This window comes from Zingiber officinale, chromosome 8B, assembly GCF_018446385.1.
Source record: "Zingiber officinale cultivar Zhangliang chromosome 8B, Zo_v1.1, whole genome shotgun sequence".
Taxonomy (NCBI): domain Eukaryota; kingdom Viridiplantae; phylum Streptophyta; class Magnoliopsida; order Zingiberales; family Zingiberaceae; genus Zingiber; species Zingiber officinale.
This window is the reverse complement of record NC_056001.1, coordinates 9,038,821-9,055,917: the sequence shown is the minus strand read 5'-3', so window position 1 is coordinate 9,055,917 and position 17,097 is coordinate 9,038,821. Positions and strand designations below refer to the sequence as shown.

At 41.3% G+C, this 17,097-nt stretch overlaps 1 protein-coding gene across 4 annotated transcripts in view; it reads left to right on the top strand.

The window, feature by feature from the left end:
- Positions 1 to 17,097, top strand: part of LOC122015517 (cation-chloride cotransporter 1-like) — a 35,236-nt gene that overhangs the window by 6,413 nt on the left and 11,726 nt on the right. For all 4 annotated transcript variants that reach the window (XM_042572456.1, XM_042572457.1, XM_042572455.1 and 1 more), the window contains 4 exons: positions 857 to 948; positions 3,937 to 4,051; positions 6,221 to 6,321; positions 8,149 to 8,210. In XM_042572456.1, the coding sequence (XP_042428390.1) occupies positions 857 to 948; positions 3,937 to 4,051; positions 6,221 to 6,321; positions 8,149 to 8,210 (370 nt within the window). The remainder of the gene's footprint in view (positions 1 to 856; positions 949 to 3,936; positions 4,052 to 6,220; positions 6,322 to 8,148; positions 8,211 to 17,097) is intronic.

Below are 17,097 nucleotides of genomic sequence, written 5' to 3'. Positions count from 1 at the left end.
CGGGTGTTTTATGTGACCGTAAAGTACCTCTTAAACTTAAAGGTAAGTTCTATAAAACCGCAGTTAGACCTGCTATGTTATATGGAGTTGAATGTTGGACTATGACTCGAGCACATGAGCATATGATGAGAGTTGCAGAGATGAGGATGTTAAGGTGGATGTGTGGACATACGAAGATGGACAAAATAAGGAATGAGAGCATTAGAGAGAAAATCGGAGTTGCATCTATTGAAGACAAATTCCGAGAGACATGTTTAAGATGGTACATACATGTACTTAGACGACCAGTAAATGCTCCAGTTAGGCGATGTGAAACTATGATAAACATGCATATCAAACGAGGAAGAGAACGATCAAAAAAGACTTGGTTAGCAACAATAAAACAAGATAGAATTTATTTAAATATAGATGATGATATAATAGGAGATAGGGCTCAATGGCGTAAAAAGATTCATACAGCCAACCCCACCTAGTGGGAAAAGGCTTGGTTGTTGTTGTTGTATGATATTGCTTACATGGAGTTCAACAGTAGAATAATAGCAACCTCAAATGTTTGGGACTATCATGGCTTGTTATTGTTGATTTGTTGTATCCTTTCTTGTTTAAGAAATGCTGCCATAGTTATGTAGATACTTGTATTCTGGATTCAGAAAGATTTTGTTCAAGCAGTAATTTTTTATTTATTCTCCATACACACTCATGGTATGTTTTTTTTTTTCGCTGTTTCGCCCTTCTAGTTTTGGATTGCTGTCCTCTAGTCAATATCTTCTTATGCCACTTTGTATAGAGATCTTTATAGATCTGAAATTACAAATTACTTATCCATGTGCTGGAATTTAACAGTTTGTTTTTGCAGGTTGCTAGTCCCAAGCTAGGGACCATGATGGGTGTATTTGTACCTTGCCTTCAGAATATCTTGGGAATCATATACTATATCCGTTTTTCCTGGTAAGTACATTAAAATCTGACTCATTTCTTGGATGTTTTCTCATATCTGTACCATTACCTATTCTTTTATCGGGTAGATAAATGTCACCTTAATGACATAAATAGAGGGTTCTTCCATTAAATTTGTTGAAGTCACTTCAAAAATCATCTGTTATTCTACCTTGTTAATCCCACAACTGCAGATTCACTCGTAATAGCTGCATAAGCTTACCTTTTGAAGTTGTTAAAATTGACTGACTAACAACTTATTCCAAACACTTGAGCTTATTAGGAAAGGGACTAGCTAACCAGTGCCCTCCCAAAACTCAAGCTCATTAGTAAAGGTGTCAATTTATATATTTATATTGTTAGCAGTTGCATATCAATTGCCTGGGTTTTATCATAGCAACAGTATATAATCACAAGATAGCAGTAATAGCAAATCAAACTTGTATTTGGTGTTCACGACTATACCTTTTTTCCTTTCACACGTGGATAATCGTGTCCAATTTTTTTTAAGTATACTATTTAGAAGTGTGATTTTTTTAATTTGAATATTACTAGTGATATTTTCTTAAGAAAGCTGAATGAAGGGTTAAGATTCATGTAGCAGATCCCAAATCGTTAGAATAAATACAGCCTGATGATATAATAAAAAGGATGTTGACACTTCACAATGCCACAAATTTATTGATGCCAAAATTCCCCTCTACTATATAGTACCCCAAGTGCAGAAAGAAATACAATTTTCTAGATATATATTGGTCTATTTTGTTTCCTTTTTCATTTGACAGATGCACGGGAAAATCAACTACATTGACATATCCAAGTTTTTTATTAGCTAAGGAGGATTTTATTATCTGTGCCTATTGCTTGCTTTGTTTTCCTTTATACTATTGGTGCTTTACTGTTTTGGCCGAATCCCTTTATTTCTAATAATTATTATTTCCAACAACTAACTGGTCCTTAAGAGGAAACATGATGAGGCTTATGTTTGGTTCATGAAAAGGAGGAATGGTTTCTGCTCTTAGAAAACTGTCTATTTTCTAAACATGATTCATTGTACGCAGCCTTACCCTGTTTTTGCAAGAGGCTGTTTCCAGATCATGGGTTCGAATCCTGGAAACAACCTCTTGCAAAAAGCAGGGTAAGGCTGCGTACAATGGATCCTTCCCCGGGACCCCGCATGGCGGGAGCTTCGTGCACCGGGCTGCCTTTTTTTTTAATTTAAGATAATATATATATATATATATATATATATATATATATATATATATTTTGAGAAGATCAAACCTCCACATGAAAAATAAATTTTACAATATAGAGAAGCTATGAAAAAATTATGGAAATTTTTTTCTCTATATTTTTTTAAACGTCTGTGATCGTAAAGTACCTCTAAAATTTAGGCTACGTTTGGTAGAGTGTAATCTGCCTTGTAATGTAATCAGGATTACATTACAAAGTTGATTATTTTGTTTGGTTTAATTTTAAACTTGTAATGTAATGTAATCTGGATTACAAAAGGTAGTGAAGTTTTGTAATCTGGATTACAAAACAAATACTACGTAATCCGATTACATTATGAGGTCACCATTTAATCAAAATTTAAATGTCGAATATACCCTTAATCCACCGCGGCCGTCGCTCGCCGCTGCCGCTCGCCGCTGCCGCTCGCCGCTGCCGCTCGCCGCCACCAGCGGTGGTTGCCGGCGGTGACCACCGCGCCCGCCGTAGCCTCCACCAGCCACCTCTGGCCACCGCCGCCGACGGTTGTCGTTGTCGCCGGTTGCCGGCGACGGTCAGCGGTTGCCTATGGCGGCGGTCGGCGGAGGAGGCTAACGGCAGCGGCCACTGGTTGCTGCAAGCTTCGGTAGAGGTGCGACGGTCGTTGGTAGAGGTCGCAGGATATTTTTGTCATTTAATAATATTACGAATTACATTGCTTATAAAAAAATAATAGACACCTAACAAAAGAATGTAATCACCCTTGTAATCAAAGATTACATACATTACATTACCAAACGTAGTAATGTAATCAAGATTACATTATATTACATTACAAATTTGATTACATTACAAGTTACATTACATTACACCCAACCAAACGTAGCCTTAAAGGAAAGTTCTACAAAACCGCAGTTAGACTTGCTATGTTATATGAAGCTGAATGTTGGACTATGACTCGAGCACATGAACAAAAGATGAGAGTTGCAGAGATGAGGATATTAAGGTGAATGTGTGGACAGAATAAGAAATGAGAGTATTAGAGAGAAAGTCAGAGTTGAGAGAGATACGTTTGAGATGGTATGGGCATGTAATTGCTCCAATTAGGAGATGTGAAACTATGATAAACACGCACATCAAATGAAGAAGAGGAAGACAAAAAAAGAATTGGTTAATAATAATAAAATAAGATAAAATTTATCGAAGTATAGATGGTGGCAAAAGGCAAATACGCTCACCTTCGGCACCCCGCCAACCCATCCCAGGCCAACACGGAGGAGGTAAATCACCGGCGGCTACTAGCCTTTGGAATAGTGACTAGCACATAAGGGAGACATTTACCTCGGCTATGCCGAGATTCGAACCATGGTGGCAACACCTCATGTGCTAGCTACTAGACCATCCCGAGGGGACTTTTTATCTAAGTATAGATGATAATATAATAGGTGATAGAGCCTTATGGCTTAAAAGAATCCATATAGCCGATCCCACCTAGTAGGATAAGGCTTGGTTGTCGTTGTTCTTTAAACGTCTGTTTCTGAGCATTAAGAACAGTTTTGAATGGATATTCATGTTCTGAGTTTGATCCCTTTGCAGCCAGTTTATTGGTTGTTCTTTTAATCTGAAAAGCCACATGAATCATGCTCTAGTTTGTGATTTAGAGTACATTCGAATCAAGACTCAAAAGAATCTAAAGAAAAAAGGAATTGTATTGATTCTTAGTCTTCTCATTATTATTTTCATTGCAAAATTATTGAACTCAGTATCCCTGTCATTTTTGTTTAGGATTGTGGGCGTGTCTGGGATAGGTGAGGCACTTTTGTTGGTTGCTTTCTGCGGTTCATGCACCTTTTTGACTGGAATATCATTAAGTGCTATTGCAACAAATGGGGCAATGAAGGTGCGCATTGTATTGATTTTTTCTGAGTTGCTCATTTCTTGCCAGTATGGTTGGTTATTGAAGGCATCCAATTCTATAGTTTCAGATGTAACACTTAGGTGGAGATTAGGCGATAGAATTCAATATGATGGATTCTATAGTTTTACTAATTTAATACATTAGCATTGAAGGTGTAAAAGATAGAGAGTCATGAAACTTTCTGCATTAAATTAATTTAGGATTTGGTTAATTTTCTCACAAAAAATATTATTTGTTTTCTTATGGAAAGCCTATTTTCTTTCTCATGCATCCTAGTTAACAAAATGTGGGTTCTTTTAATGATATCTTAGCCTGGAAAGACTATCTGCAATTCTTATTATACTATATTTTATCATAATTTAATAATTTTCTTTATTTTTCAATGGCTTTATATCAACATTAAGCATCTCCACCATGACTAGAGGAGGTATGTTGCTCAAACATGCTCAAGAAGTTAGTAATGTTAGAATTTCCAAAATTTCAGAGCAAATTTGATACCATAATGCCAAAATTTTTGATATCTAAATTGTTGATAAACTACTTGCTGAATTGGGTGTACATTATTCAATTGATGCATGTAAAAGATGGAGAGTCATGAAACTTTATGCATTAAATTAATTTAGCATTTGGTTAGTTTTCTCACAAAATAATTATTTGTTTTCTCATGAAAAGCCTAGTTTTTTCTCATGCATCTTAGTTAACGAAATGTAGGTTCTTTTAATAATTATTTGCAATTACAATGCCAAAAATTTAGATGTCTAAAATAAGTTGTTGATAAACTACTCACTGAATTGGCTGTACATTATTCGATTGATGCTCACACCAATATTATAGGCAACCTGTAAAAAGCATTACTAATCCTTAACATATATCATGATCCATAATTAAACAATCCTATCTTTAGATGAGTTTTAGATTTGTTTCATCAAGACCACAATGCTGAACTGCTGGTAAGGGTTGACATTATAAGCAAGAATATGGAATATGCTCTTTAGTTAAGTAAACAACCACTAACATCCTAGATCAGTTAATACAATTAGTAGATACTAGTATTTGCACCCAATACTAAAACAATAGTAATACAAAATTTATAAAACCTAACCCATATGACAAAACCTATAACATGCAATGCTTTTATTGTTACAATATCCATCACATGACATAAAAATGTGCAATATTGAGTTTTAATGATAGGATATGAGAATGAAGGAGATTATGAATATCTGGAGTCTAAGCTTGTATTGTCTTGGCCTTAGGACTAATAAATCTCATGGTCACACTTATGAGGCTTTAAAACAATTATATGAACCTTTGTAGGGAAATTTTTTGCAGTTTGCTTTATCCAAATTTATAGGATGCTTGCTTAGAACCATTTCTTTGACTTGTTTCTGAAGTCCTTGGTATAAAGAAATTGTATGTTAATATCACAAAAGGGTCATTTTTGTAACCCTAGGTCTTCTTTATGAGATTAATGTTGGAAATACAATCAAAGCTTCATATTGGAAATACATGGAAAAGATCACCTGCAATTAATGGGCATTTCACATATCCTGATAAAAGTGCGAGAAAAAGTCAACGTCAACCGAAGTGTCAAAGTCCATTCTTGAGGCTCATTGCTTCTGTGGTCTGTTTACTTTCTGTCACCATTTAGTTAGAAAACTTCAGTACATAATGATTTGGTTCATTAATTTTGTTCAGAAATGATATATCTATTGGACTAAGGTTGCCTCTATAACCTTTCAGAAGATGAATAGCTGACTACTTTATCCTTGAGCAGCAGAATATTTTTCTGTACCATTTAAAATGGATTATGATGATTCAGGAGTAAAATGAAGAATTGTGGTATCACTATAAATTGAGAAATTGGTGGTACTGGTTGCTGTCAAATTTTCCTTGCACTTCTCTATAAGACTTTGGTTTCCAAATAAGTGAAGTGCCAAGTATGCTAGGTTGGAAGAGTTGCTAAAAAAAAAAATCGACCAAAATCACAGCAGTGGCTTTGATACTCGGATTTTATTCTGTATGTGGCCTTTGTTCAATTCATAACTAGCTGGATTGTGTTTGATGAACTATTGTATTCTTGTTAGTTCTTCTGCTAATAATAATGGTCATATCATGTTGTTTTTCATATTCATTGACTTCAACATTCAGGGTGGTGGGCCATATTATCTCATCGGTCGAGCATTGGGACCAGAAGTTGGAGTTAGTATTGGATTATGCTTCTTCCTTGGTAATGCAGTTGCTGGTTCTATGTAAGTCTACCCTGTGGCTATCATCATATTTCTTCTGTCTTTCCTTTAGCACATTCAAGTTCATGAGATTTTCGTAATGTTCAAATCTTCTTATTGACTATTAGATTGTTACTGCATGAACTATTAGACGCATAACTAATGGTAAGGATAAAGGATCCACATAAGTTCTTATATTTTTGCAAGGTAACCTTACATGAGTATGCTATTTGTAAATGGAATGTTGCATTTGTACTTTGTGTTTTTTGTCCCCTGTACTCATACATTGTTTAAAATTTCGAACCGTATCGTAGTATACAGTTTTGGTACCGTATCATGTTGTGCCGATATGATTTCGGGATTCTTTTAAAATACAAAATATATTAACTAAAAATAAAATATAAAAAAATAATTTTTAAAATAGAAAAAATAAGGGATCGCAGCACTCCCATATGGTAAGTAAATAAATAATTTATTATATATAATTAATAAGATAATTTTAGTTTAATTAAGTCTATTGAGGTTATAGTACGAGTTGATTGAAATTATTAATATAAGTTTAATAAACTTATTAAATTAAAACCCCCCCCCCCCCCCCGCGTCGTGCAACACCTACTGCAGTTGGGCTCGCGCGACGCGGATCACAACCTCCCCGGTGTCGTGTAGGTGGATCGCAACCTCCCTCGCTTCGGGCTTCTGCGACACGGATAGCGACCTCCCCTGCATCACGCAAGCGGATCGCGGTGCCGGTCAGCGGCTGGAACAAAAAGTTTCATATGGTACCGCACGAGATTTCAACCCGTGCTCATATATGCTTTTTCAGATTAACAATGCTCTTATTCCTTAACAATTATCTGGGACCAGAAGGTGCAACCTTGGTCTAATACTACCTTTTTATGCAATGCTAATAGATGATAATATTGATCCAGCATGAAGAACAAACAATCGTAGGGATAGAAAATTTAACTAACAAAAGTACTTAAAATTTATTAATTGGAAGATCTCGTAAATGAAGTAATTAGAGCTTTTTTTCTAAAGACCTCAACATTCACATTTATCCCAAGAAGTTAATCAAGAAATAATCTATCCTCTAATTATTTGGTAAACAAATGGCTAGTTACTAAAATAGTTTATCCTAGTAATATAAATTTTTGTGCTTTGCCTTGACCGCTTTAAAATAAATTTACAGCTTTATAAAAAACTTACAAAATTTAAAACCTTTTACCTTAGAGATTCCAAATTGAACTTTCTAATTTAAAATTGCATTGTCTTCCCCCTTCAAGGAGAATTCAGGCAAATTGTAGATATCATTAAATTAAGGCATTATTTCCAATGAATGATGAATAACTGTACATCCTTTGAGTCTTAACCTTTAAGGAGCATGCTAATTAGGGATTTTATTTTATTTTATTTTCTTGGGCAGGAGCTACAATTTTGTTTGAACACCTATGCAAATGCCTAGAATTGACTTCAACTAAGAAAATTAAACAAACTAATTTTCTGATGAACACATTTATCGAGATGATCTGAGTCTATCTGTTGTTGATGTTACCATGCACAAATCCCGAAATGTCAGGTGAGAAGTCTGCGTTCGAGTATGTATTCTCTGGAGGGTTGGATTGGATCCAAACTTGGAGAACTAACTTGGCTTACATGCTCATTGAGGAGAGATGAAGTCAACTTTAGGTGCAATTATGTGATTGGACCAAAGTTCTGTTTCTGCTATCTTGGTGTATTTGCATTTGTTTTTTCTGATCATTAGATTCAAGTGTCATTTTAGTATCAGTTTCCCTTCTTTACTAAATGAAATTTCTTTTCTGAGTAATCATTTGATGCTTCCTTTCTTTTCAGGTATGTCCTGGGTGCTGTGGAAACTTTCTTAGATGCTGTGCCAAATGCTGGATTCTTTAGAGGTAAACTACTCAGATGGTTGTCGTTTTGTATTTTGTGTGCATGTTCACTTGTGTGTGTGTGTGTGTGCGCGCGCGCGCGCGCATGTTAGATTTTCAATGTATCATATTTGTGCCCGCTAGTTGTGCTTAAGAGATCATTTAAGGGATAAGAAATGCCATGGGGAAGACTTAAGCTTGTTGTTGAAGCAATGAAGAAAAACATCCTATGCAATACATCAAGCTGATACCCGTGACTAGGTAATTGTAGCAAGTTATTAATGGCATATAAATAATGTAATATAACTAAAATTTCACAGGAAATAATAAGATCTTATACTTTATCAAAAAGATTCTTGACTTCAGTAAACCCTGTGTATCTGTTAGCCTTTTTGGTTGAATGGCAGAGTGATCGTTCATATCTAAGAATGCACTTTAAAGTCATCTGTTGAACTAATTTGAGTTATCCGAATGTGTAGGACAGAGCTTGATGATAAATGAAATGTTTGAGGCAAACAACTTAATAAGGATAAATTGATTAAGATGATGACAATGATGATTAGGTAAAAAATCTGAGTGACAATAAGCGTAACACCCATGGTATCATAGTCATAAGAATTGCCTAGAAAATAATACTGAGCAGTGGCGGATTTACAAGGGGGCTTGGGGGAGCCACGGCCCCCCCAAGTCTCCATGTAAATCCTCCCTATATATATATATATATATATATATATATATATATATATATATATATATATATATACTAGGATATATATATAGTATATAGATATAATTAGAAATATAATTTTTAATATATTTTAATATAATCGATAATATACTTATTAAATATGCTATATAATTTTAGAGAAAAATATTTTTCTTGGGTGTTTTTTAATTTACCTGATAGGAATTATATTGGAAAAAAAAATTAAATTTAACAAAAGGAAACTACTGATCATTAATTATATACAAATATTATTAGTAATAATATTATTAGTTTATTACTATATAGAAATCTTTTCTAATTTATGATATAGGCATTTTCTCTCCTATGGCTAGACATCTCGATCTTTTCCAATTCACACCAAAATCATTATTGTTGCTTTCATTGTCAATTGTAGCATCGTCGATCGCCAGAATTCAAAATTGATTACATATTTAGAAAATCCGCAACCTAAATTTTCTATTGGTAGTTTGATACCAAAATCTTGAAATAATATCGCAACTTGAGAAGGGTCGTTGGCCCTTGTTTCGTGTCGGAGCTACATTTGAACTTGTTCGTTATTGTTGTCTTGTCAACCACGGTAACCTAGGACGGTGATTTCTAGGTAAAATTTGACCTCGATTTCAATGATAAATTGAGAATTCGGAGGTTGTTCAAGGGTGTACAAATTTCTGACGATAATTATTTTTGTCACTTAGCATACGGCCCCCCTAAATTTAAAATTCTGGATCCGCCCCTGATACTGAGGGTGCGTTTGGTTCGGGGTTATTCTTGATAACCTTGGTTATCCATCCAAGGTTATCAACAAAAACCTTATTTGGTTTAGGTATTCGATGATTCCCAAGTAATGTTCCATTCCCGACACGTCAGCAAAAGGGTCATGCAGCCCGGAATCGGAAAATCTTAGAAAATTAAGGTTTTTCTTGATTCCGGAGTTAACGAATTTTTTTTACCAAAAATACCCTCTGATAAGAAAAAACATTAAAAAAAGAGAAAAAATGTAAAAAAATATTAAAAAATGAAAAAAAATAAAAAAATGTTTTAAAAAATTTAAAATTTAAAAATTTATTTTAAAAAAAATATTAAAAAATATATATATAAATTTTAAAAATGTTAAAAAATTTTAAATTTTTTTTTTTAAAAAATAAAAATTTATAAATTTTTTTTTAAAAAAATAAAAAATTTATAAATTTTTTTTTAAAAAAATAATAAATTTATAATTTTTTTTTTAAATAAAAAATTTATAAAAATTTTAAAATTTTTAAAATAAAAAAAATTAAAAATAAAATAAAATAATTAAAATTAAAAATAAAAAAATGTAAAAAAATAAAAATATATAAATATAAATAATATAAAAACATTAAAAAAATAAAAAAACACATAAAAAAGTAAAAAAATATACAGGAAAAAGAAAAGTAAAAAACATTAAAAAATAAATAAATTAATAATAATATTATGTATAGTTGGTTTTGTAATTGAGGGTAATACGGTAAAATATTAAACTAGGGTATTCATTAAAACCTTCAAACAAACAAGTTTTTATTGCATTACCTAGGTTGAACCAAACAACATTTGGTTATGTTTTATTCCCCATAACCAAGGTTATACATGATGACTTGAACCAAACGCACCCTGACAGTGAGCTATAAAAGTAGAAGGTTGGATCAGGTAAGGGAAACTGTTTAATCTGTCAAGACAAATGCGCCGCACAAGGTGTCCACCAAATTCTATGTCTAGTCTCCATAATGTTTTTCCCCACCTTAATGCAATTCGAAGCATTATCCGTGACAATTTGAATTACATTTTCCTCTCCCACCTCATCAACAACATCATTAAGATATTTAAAGATCAATTCCCCATTTTTAATAGAATCTGATGCATCAACAGATTTCAAAAAGAAAGTGCCGGCGGGACTATTTACTAAAAAATTGATCAAACTTCTATTCTTTCCATCCGTCCAACCATCGGACATAATAGTGCATCCATATTTTTTCCATGCCTTTTTATGCTCCTCATATATTAGGTTGATGCCATCAACCTCAGCTTTAAGTATCCAAGTTCTTAACTCATGCATTGAAGGAGGCTTGAACCCTCTTCCATATTCCGCAATGCCCTCAACCATAGGCAGCCAATAAGGATTGATCCGGCGGTAAAAATCCGGAACCCCATAAGGAGTCAACGCCGAGGGGAGGTCAAAGGGTCTAGTGGTTCGCCAGAAAAGGGCAAGCCGACCGGACTCAGAAGAAAGGGAAATCTGATAGTAAAAGGCACCCTGGTAGGGACCAGGGTTCCGACGCTCAAATAAAACAGTGTATAATGACCGAGCGGAAGGAGGTGCCGCCTGGACGGCGCAAAGAATCAAGCCCGTCCGGACGACGTTCATCGCCCGCTCGGCGGGCCCCGTCCGACGGTGGGTAAAAGACGGGACGTCTCGACAGCCGTCAAGTCGTATGACTACGCCATACTTAGTCCGACAACGGGTCCCGCCGTCCCATCAAAGGACATGCTCGACGGTGGCGGCGTGGTGTCGTAAGCTCTCCGACAAGTGCATACCGTGGTATGGGTTGTTGACACGCACGCACCTCGGTGCGTGCATCGTTCCTTCTCCATCCTATATAAAGAGGCTATTACTCGCCAAAGGTACGCATAATACAAATTGGGCATCCACTTTCTCCACCACTTACGACTTGGCGTCGGAGGGTCGTCAGGGAACCCTTCCCGCCAGACTTTTGTGCAGATCGCGGAGCTTCGCTCGACCACCGGAAGTTCACCCAACGATTGGGAGCGCGTGCGCGCCCGTGTCCTTGGTTCAGCCGATTCGACAGATCAAATGGCGCTCGTGGAACGCCTCCCGCATCCGATCGGAAACAATGGACGAGGCCGGACGACAACACACGGTGACGCTTTAGGAAGAACTCGACGCTCCGGTCGAGATAAGGGCCGCCAAAATTGTTGAACAAAAACAGCGGACGGAGCAACAAGCAACATCTGCGTCGGGTGGCCGAGCGGAGCGCCTCCAGCCACCGTCGCAGGGCCTTATTTAGTACCCCTGGCCGGACCAGCTCGGAGAGATAGAGACTCTTCTTGAGACGAAATGCCAAGGCGAGACGACAAAAAAGGGAAAGCTCCGGGCGGACCCATCTCCCGAGCTCGCCAATTCTGAGGCTATTCTACGAGACCTCTACCCAGCACTACGTGCCTCCGACGATCGGCGAGTACAATGGAACAACGGACCGGGATGACCATCCGGGTAAGTTTGACAACACACCCACGCTCCACCAATACACCAATGGAGTGAAATGCCGCGTCTTTCTTACCACTCTCTCGGGTCGCTCAACGATGGTTCCGGAGGTTGCCGGACGGATCCATCACGAGCTTCAAGGAATTCGAACGGCCTTCCTCCACCACTCGCAAGTAGTCGGCGATTAAAAGACAAGTGTCGACTTGTTCGCCATCAAGCAAGAACCGAGAGAATCGCCGAGCACATTCAGAGATTCAACCAAGTGGCGATGGACATCCTAACGGCCACCGGAGACGATGATGAACGCCTTCACGCAAGGCCTTGCGGATGGGGACTTCTTCCGGTCATCCGAAAACCGCCCGAGACTATGATCACATGCTACATCGAGCCAGCGAATATATAAATGTGGAAGAAGCGCAAGCCGCTTAAAAGGAAGCTCGGTGGCGGGCACCTACTCACGCCGAGCGGAACAAAGACACCGCCCAATGAGCCCACCTAGAGGACCGAGGGTCGATGCAATCCGATCCCCCCATGCTTGCAAGAGGTGGGCCGCCCGGCCCAAGCCAAAGAAGAGGTGGACTCCTATGTTCTGCACCTTCCACCAAACGGATATGCACAACACGAGGGATTGCCGAAGCCTTCCCTTTGTATCCAATCCTGTTCCCAGGAAAGCCGAACGACGGTCTCCTCCCATCGACAGGAGACATAGGACCCATGAAGCTGACCGGACCCGCACCGAGAGACGACATCAGCAGACACCCGAGCGGCACCGATCTCCGAGGCAGGAGAATCGCCGGGCGTCCAGAGAACGGTCACGACCGTCCGCTCGGGAAGAGGAAAACCGGAACAATACTTCCCGAGGCGAGATCAACGTTATTGCCGGCGGACCGACCGGAGGAGACTCCAATCGAGCCAGAAAGGCGGGCGTCCGACAGCTGCAGATCCACGCGGTCGGCTGTAGCCAAGAGCGGGCAAGTGGACCGGAAATCACTTTCGGACCCGGGGACTTGGAAGGAGTAGAAGGCCCGTCGTTAAAAATTGAGAGCCGCGCCGACCGGCTATAAATATCCGCGCCGTCGAGCTCCGACGATAAATATCTAGAGACGAGCCGGCGTCTATAAATAATCCGAGCGGACGCGCCGACGAGCCCCGTCGTTAAAAATCGAGAGCCGCGCCGACCGGCTATAAATATCCGCGCCGTCGAGCTCCGACGATAAATATCTAGAGACGAGCCGGCGTCTATAAATAATCCGAGCGGACGCGCCGACGAGCCCCGAAGTAAAAGATGGTTAATCAGAATTAAAAAATGCGAGCAAGTGAACGAGCGCCATCAGTGGTGCTGAGCGGAAGAGTTTTAAAAAAAAAAAAAAAAAAAAAAAAACACTTAAAGTGGGGACGGGGACAAGGGAAAAATTTCTCGCTAAAATAGGAAGGAACCGAAGATTGTCTGATATGCAAGCCAAAAAAGTCATTTACACAGGTAATCGGGGCCGAACGGCGGGAATTCAAAAAGAAGTTAAACAGAAACGCTCCTCACACATCAAAATCAAAAAGAGCGTCGGGGATGGTGCCCATCACGCTCGCCAGATCCTCGTCGGGGATGGTCAGCTCGGCAGACAGGTGACCTTTGGTCTTCAAATAGCCCACCGCCGCCTTAATGGCCTCCTCGAACATGAGGGATATCTTGTCGGTAAACTTCTCTCCGAAGTCTTCCGAGCGGAGGAACGCCTTCCTCACTTCGTCCGAGCGGGCCGACTCCCCCTCTTTATATTCCTTGAGCGCAGCGTCGCTAGCAGCTTGGAGATCCTTCAAGTCCCCATCGAATCTTTGGAGATCACCGAGCGGCTCTCTTTTTGCCAGCAGAGCGTCGAGATCCTTGATGCGTTGCTCCGGCCCGGATCTCCACCTTCATGTGGTCCATATCGTTGATGGCCTGCCGCTTCCGAGTGGTCGCCGTCCGGATCTCCTTGTCTCGTTGTTTAATCATTGTTTCGAGCCGAACGACCTTGCTCGCCGATCGGCAGCCGTTTCGCTCGGCTTCCAGTGATTTCTTGGCCTTCTCCGCCTGCAGCATCCCCGCGCTCTTTCCTCCTCCAGCCCGGCCAACCGATCGCTAATGGCGATCTGCTCCACCCAGTTCTGCAAACATGAGCAGGTTAAAACTTCAAATAAGAGAGAAAGGAAGGGAGGCTATACCCTGTGTTGAAGGTTGCTGTCGCCGAGCTGCCCGGGAGTCAACTTGGCTATACGACTCCGAGCATGTATCCAAGCTTGCGCGAGAGGACCCGTCAGGGTGATCATCTGCTCAGGAAACACCGGCCGATCGGCGGCAGCCATGTACGCCTCTGAAGGGAGGCGCAGAACGGTTTTAAGTAGATTCTGGCCGCTCGGCCCGCTCTGAGATGGCCCGCCAGCAGAAGAAGTGGGTAGCTCGCCTAAACGCCTTAGACGTCGTCTCGAAGGGCCGGACGGCGGCGCTTCCAAGCTGGCCCTCGGAGAATCCTGAGGGGTAGGGGTACTCTCGACGGAAACTGTTCCGGACAGCACCGGCGCATCTACACCCTGCTCAGGTTGTGGCTCATCAAGCGTAGAGGCAGGTGCGGATTCCGGTCGCCGGCGTTTCCGAGTGCGCAGCGGCACATCATCGGCCGAACGGCCCAAGAGTCATCGCGAGCCAGTAGTAGTTATCACTCGGACGTCGCCAGACATCTCCGTCTCGTGCCTCACCTTCTTCGCCACCGGAGTCGCCAGGATGGATTGGGGGCAGCGCAAGAGAGGGCGTCAGTTTGAGCTTCTCGGTGGCTCTGGCTTGCCACATGACCTCAGCTGCAGAAGCAGAGAATAAATCAGTTAGAACAAAATAAAGGGGAAGATAGGGAAGCTTACTCATGCTACAAGGCAGATCGGCTGGTGTAGAAGACAAGCCGAATATATGCATTACTCCTGGGAGAAGCATCTTGTCAATGTGATAGCGCTGACCGACTAGCTGTTCGGCTGCGTGGAGATAGTCTGCGTCACCTCTAAACTTGCCGAGCTCCGGTTGCGCAGGCATAGCCGTCTGCCACTTGGTGCGGAAAGTGGGCCGCTCGGGAAAGCGTATATAGAAAAAATGCTCCTTCCAGTGCTTGTTGGAGCTCGGCATATTATCGAAAAGGACGAAGCCTATCCTAGATTGGAAAACAAAGGTGCCCCACTCGGCTTGCTTGGGATAGTAGAAGTAGTGGAAGATTTTTGGGGTTAAGGGAATGCCGTTCAGTTTGAACAAAACTACCACTCCGCTCAGCAATCTAATAGAATTGGAAACTACTTGGCCGAGCGGAATGCGGAAATAGTTGCAAACTTCTAAGAAAAATTTGTGAGGAGGAAAACGTAGTCCGGCGAGGAATTGATCACGGAAGAAGACGGAGGATCATTAGGCCGATCGGAAGGCGTGGCTAACACTATTTCGTGGTCGGTCGGTAGGTCATATGCTCGAGTAAGGCGCATGGCGTCTTCCTCGTCGAACCGACTTTCCATGTTCGAGTACCAAAGACCCGGAACACCGCCGGTTGACTGCGAGGTACTGGTCATGATCGAAAGGCCAGAATGCGGGATAGAAGAAAATGGTTCAAGCGATGGAAGAAAACCGACTGACAAGGATGATTAACAGAGAGAGGAATGCGTCTGGAGCGAGAAAAAGGATCTTACAAACGAGGGAGATGATCGGAAGTTGCCGTGTGATCGTCGGAAAATCTGAGCACGAAGTCGCCGGCGAAGGGAGGAGTGACAGGAATCTGGAAACGAAGAAGACGAAATGCGGCGGAAACGGAGGCAAGGGTCTTATATCGCCGCCCGGAAACGATCTCCACCGTCCGATCCAGGTCGTCGATATCGAGGTTGTCATCGGATCGTCCGTTTCAAACGGCGGCTGTCCCATCGGAAGTAACGCAACCGCCATACTCTGACAAATGCACGGTCGCCACGTGTCAGCCGGTTACTAGCCGCATTTAATGAGCTCCTCTTACCGTGCGCAGAGCACGTGATGGGTAGTGTGGGAGAACAACGGACATCGATTCCAAGAAAGTACAAGGCATGGACAGAGTGTCGCCGAACGGAAAGATATCGCCGCTCGGCTGAGCATCCTTATGCATGGCCGAGCGGCCTAAGGCAATGATCATTGTTCGACAGATCGGCGGTCCAGTCAGTCGGACTTTGCCTCCTTCGACTAGACTCGAGAGGAAGGCAAGTGATCCGGCGGTAAAAATCCGGAACCCCATAAGGAGTCAACGCCGAGGGGAGGTCAAAGGGTCTAGTGGTTCGCCAGAAAAGGGCAAGCCGACCGGACTCAGAAGAAAGGGAAATCTGATAGTAAAAGGCACCCTGGTAGGGACCAGGGTTCCGACGCTCAAATAAAACAGTGCGTAATGACCGAGCGGAAGGAGGTGCCGCCCGGACGGCGCAAAGAATCAAGCCGTCCGGACGACGTTCATCGCCCGCTCGGCGGGCCGGGCACCCCCGTCAGACGGTGGGTAAAAGACGGGGACGTCTGCTGACAGCCGTCAAGTCGTATGGCTATGCCATACTTCTAGTCTGACAACGGGTGGTCCTGCCGTCCCATCAAAGGACATGCTCGACGGTGGCAGCATGGTGTCAGGTAAGCTCTCTGACAAGTGCATACCGTGGTATGGGTTGTTGACACGTACGCACCTCGGTAGGCGTGCATCAGTTCCTTCTCCATCCTATATAAAGAGGCTATTACTTCGCCGAAGGTACGCATAATACAAATTTGGCAGCCACTTTCTCCACCACTTACCTGACTTGAGCGTCGGAGGGTCGTCGCCGGGAACCCTTCCCGGCTAGACTTTTGTGCAGGATCGCCGGAGCTTCGTTCGACCAGCCGGAAGTTCACTCCAACGATTGGGAGCGTGCCGCGTGCCCAGTGTCCCTTGGTTCAGCGATTCGGACAG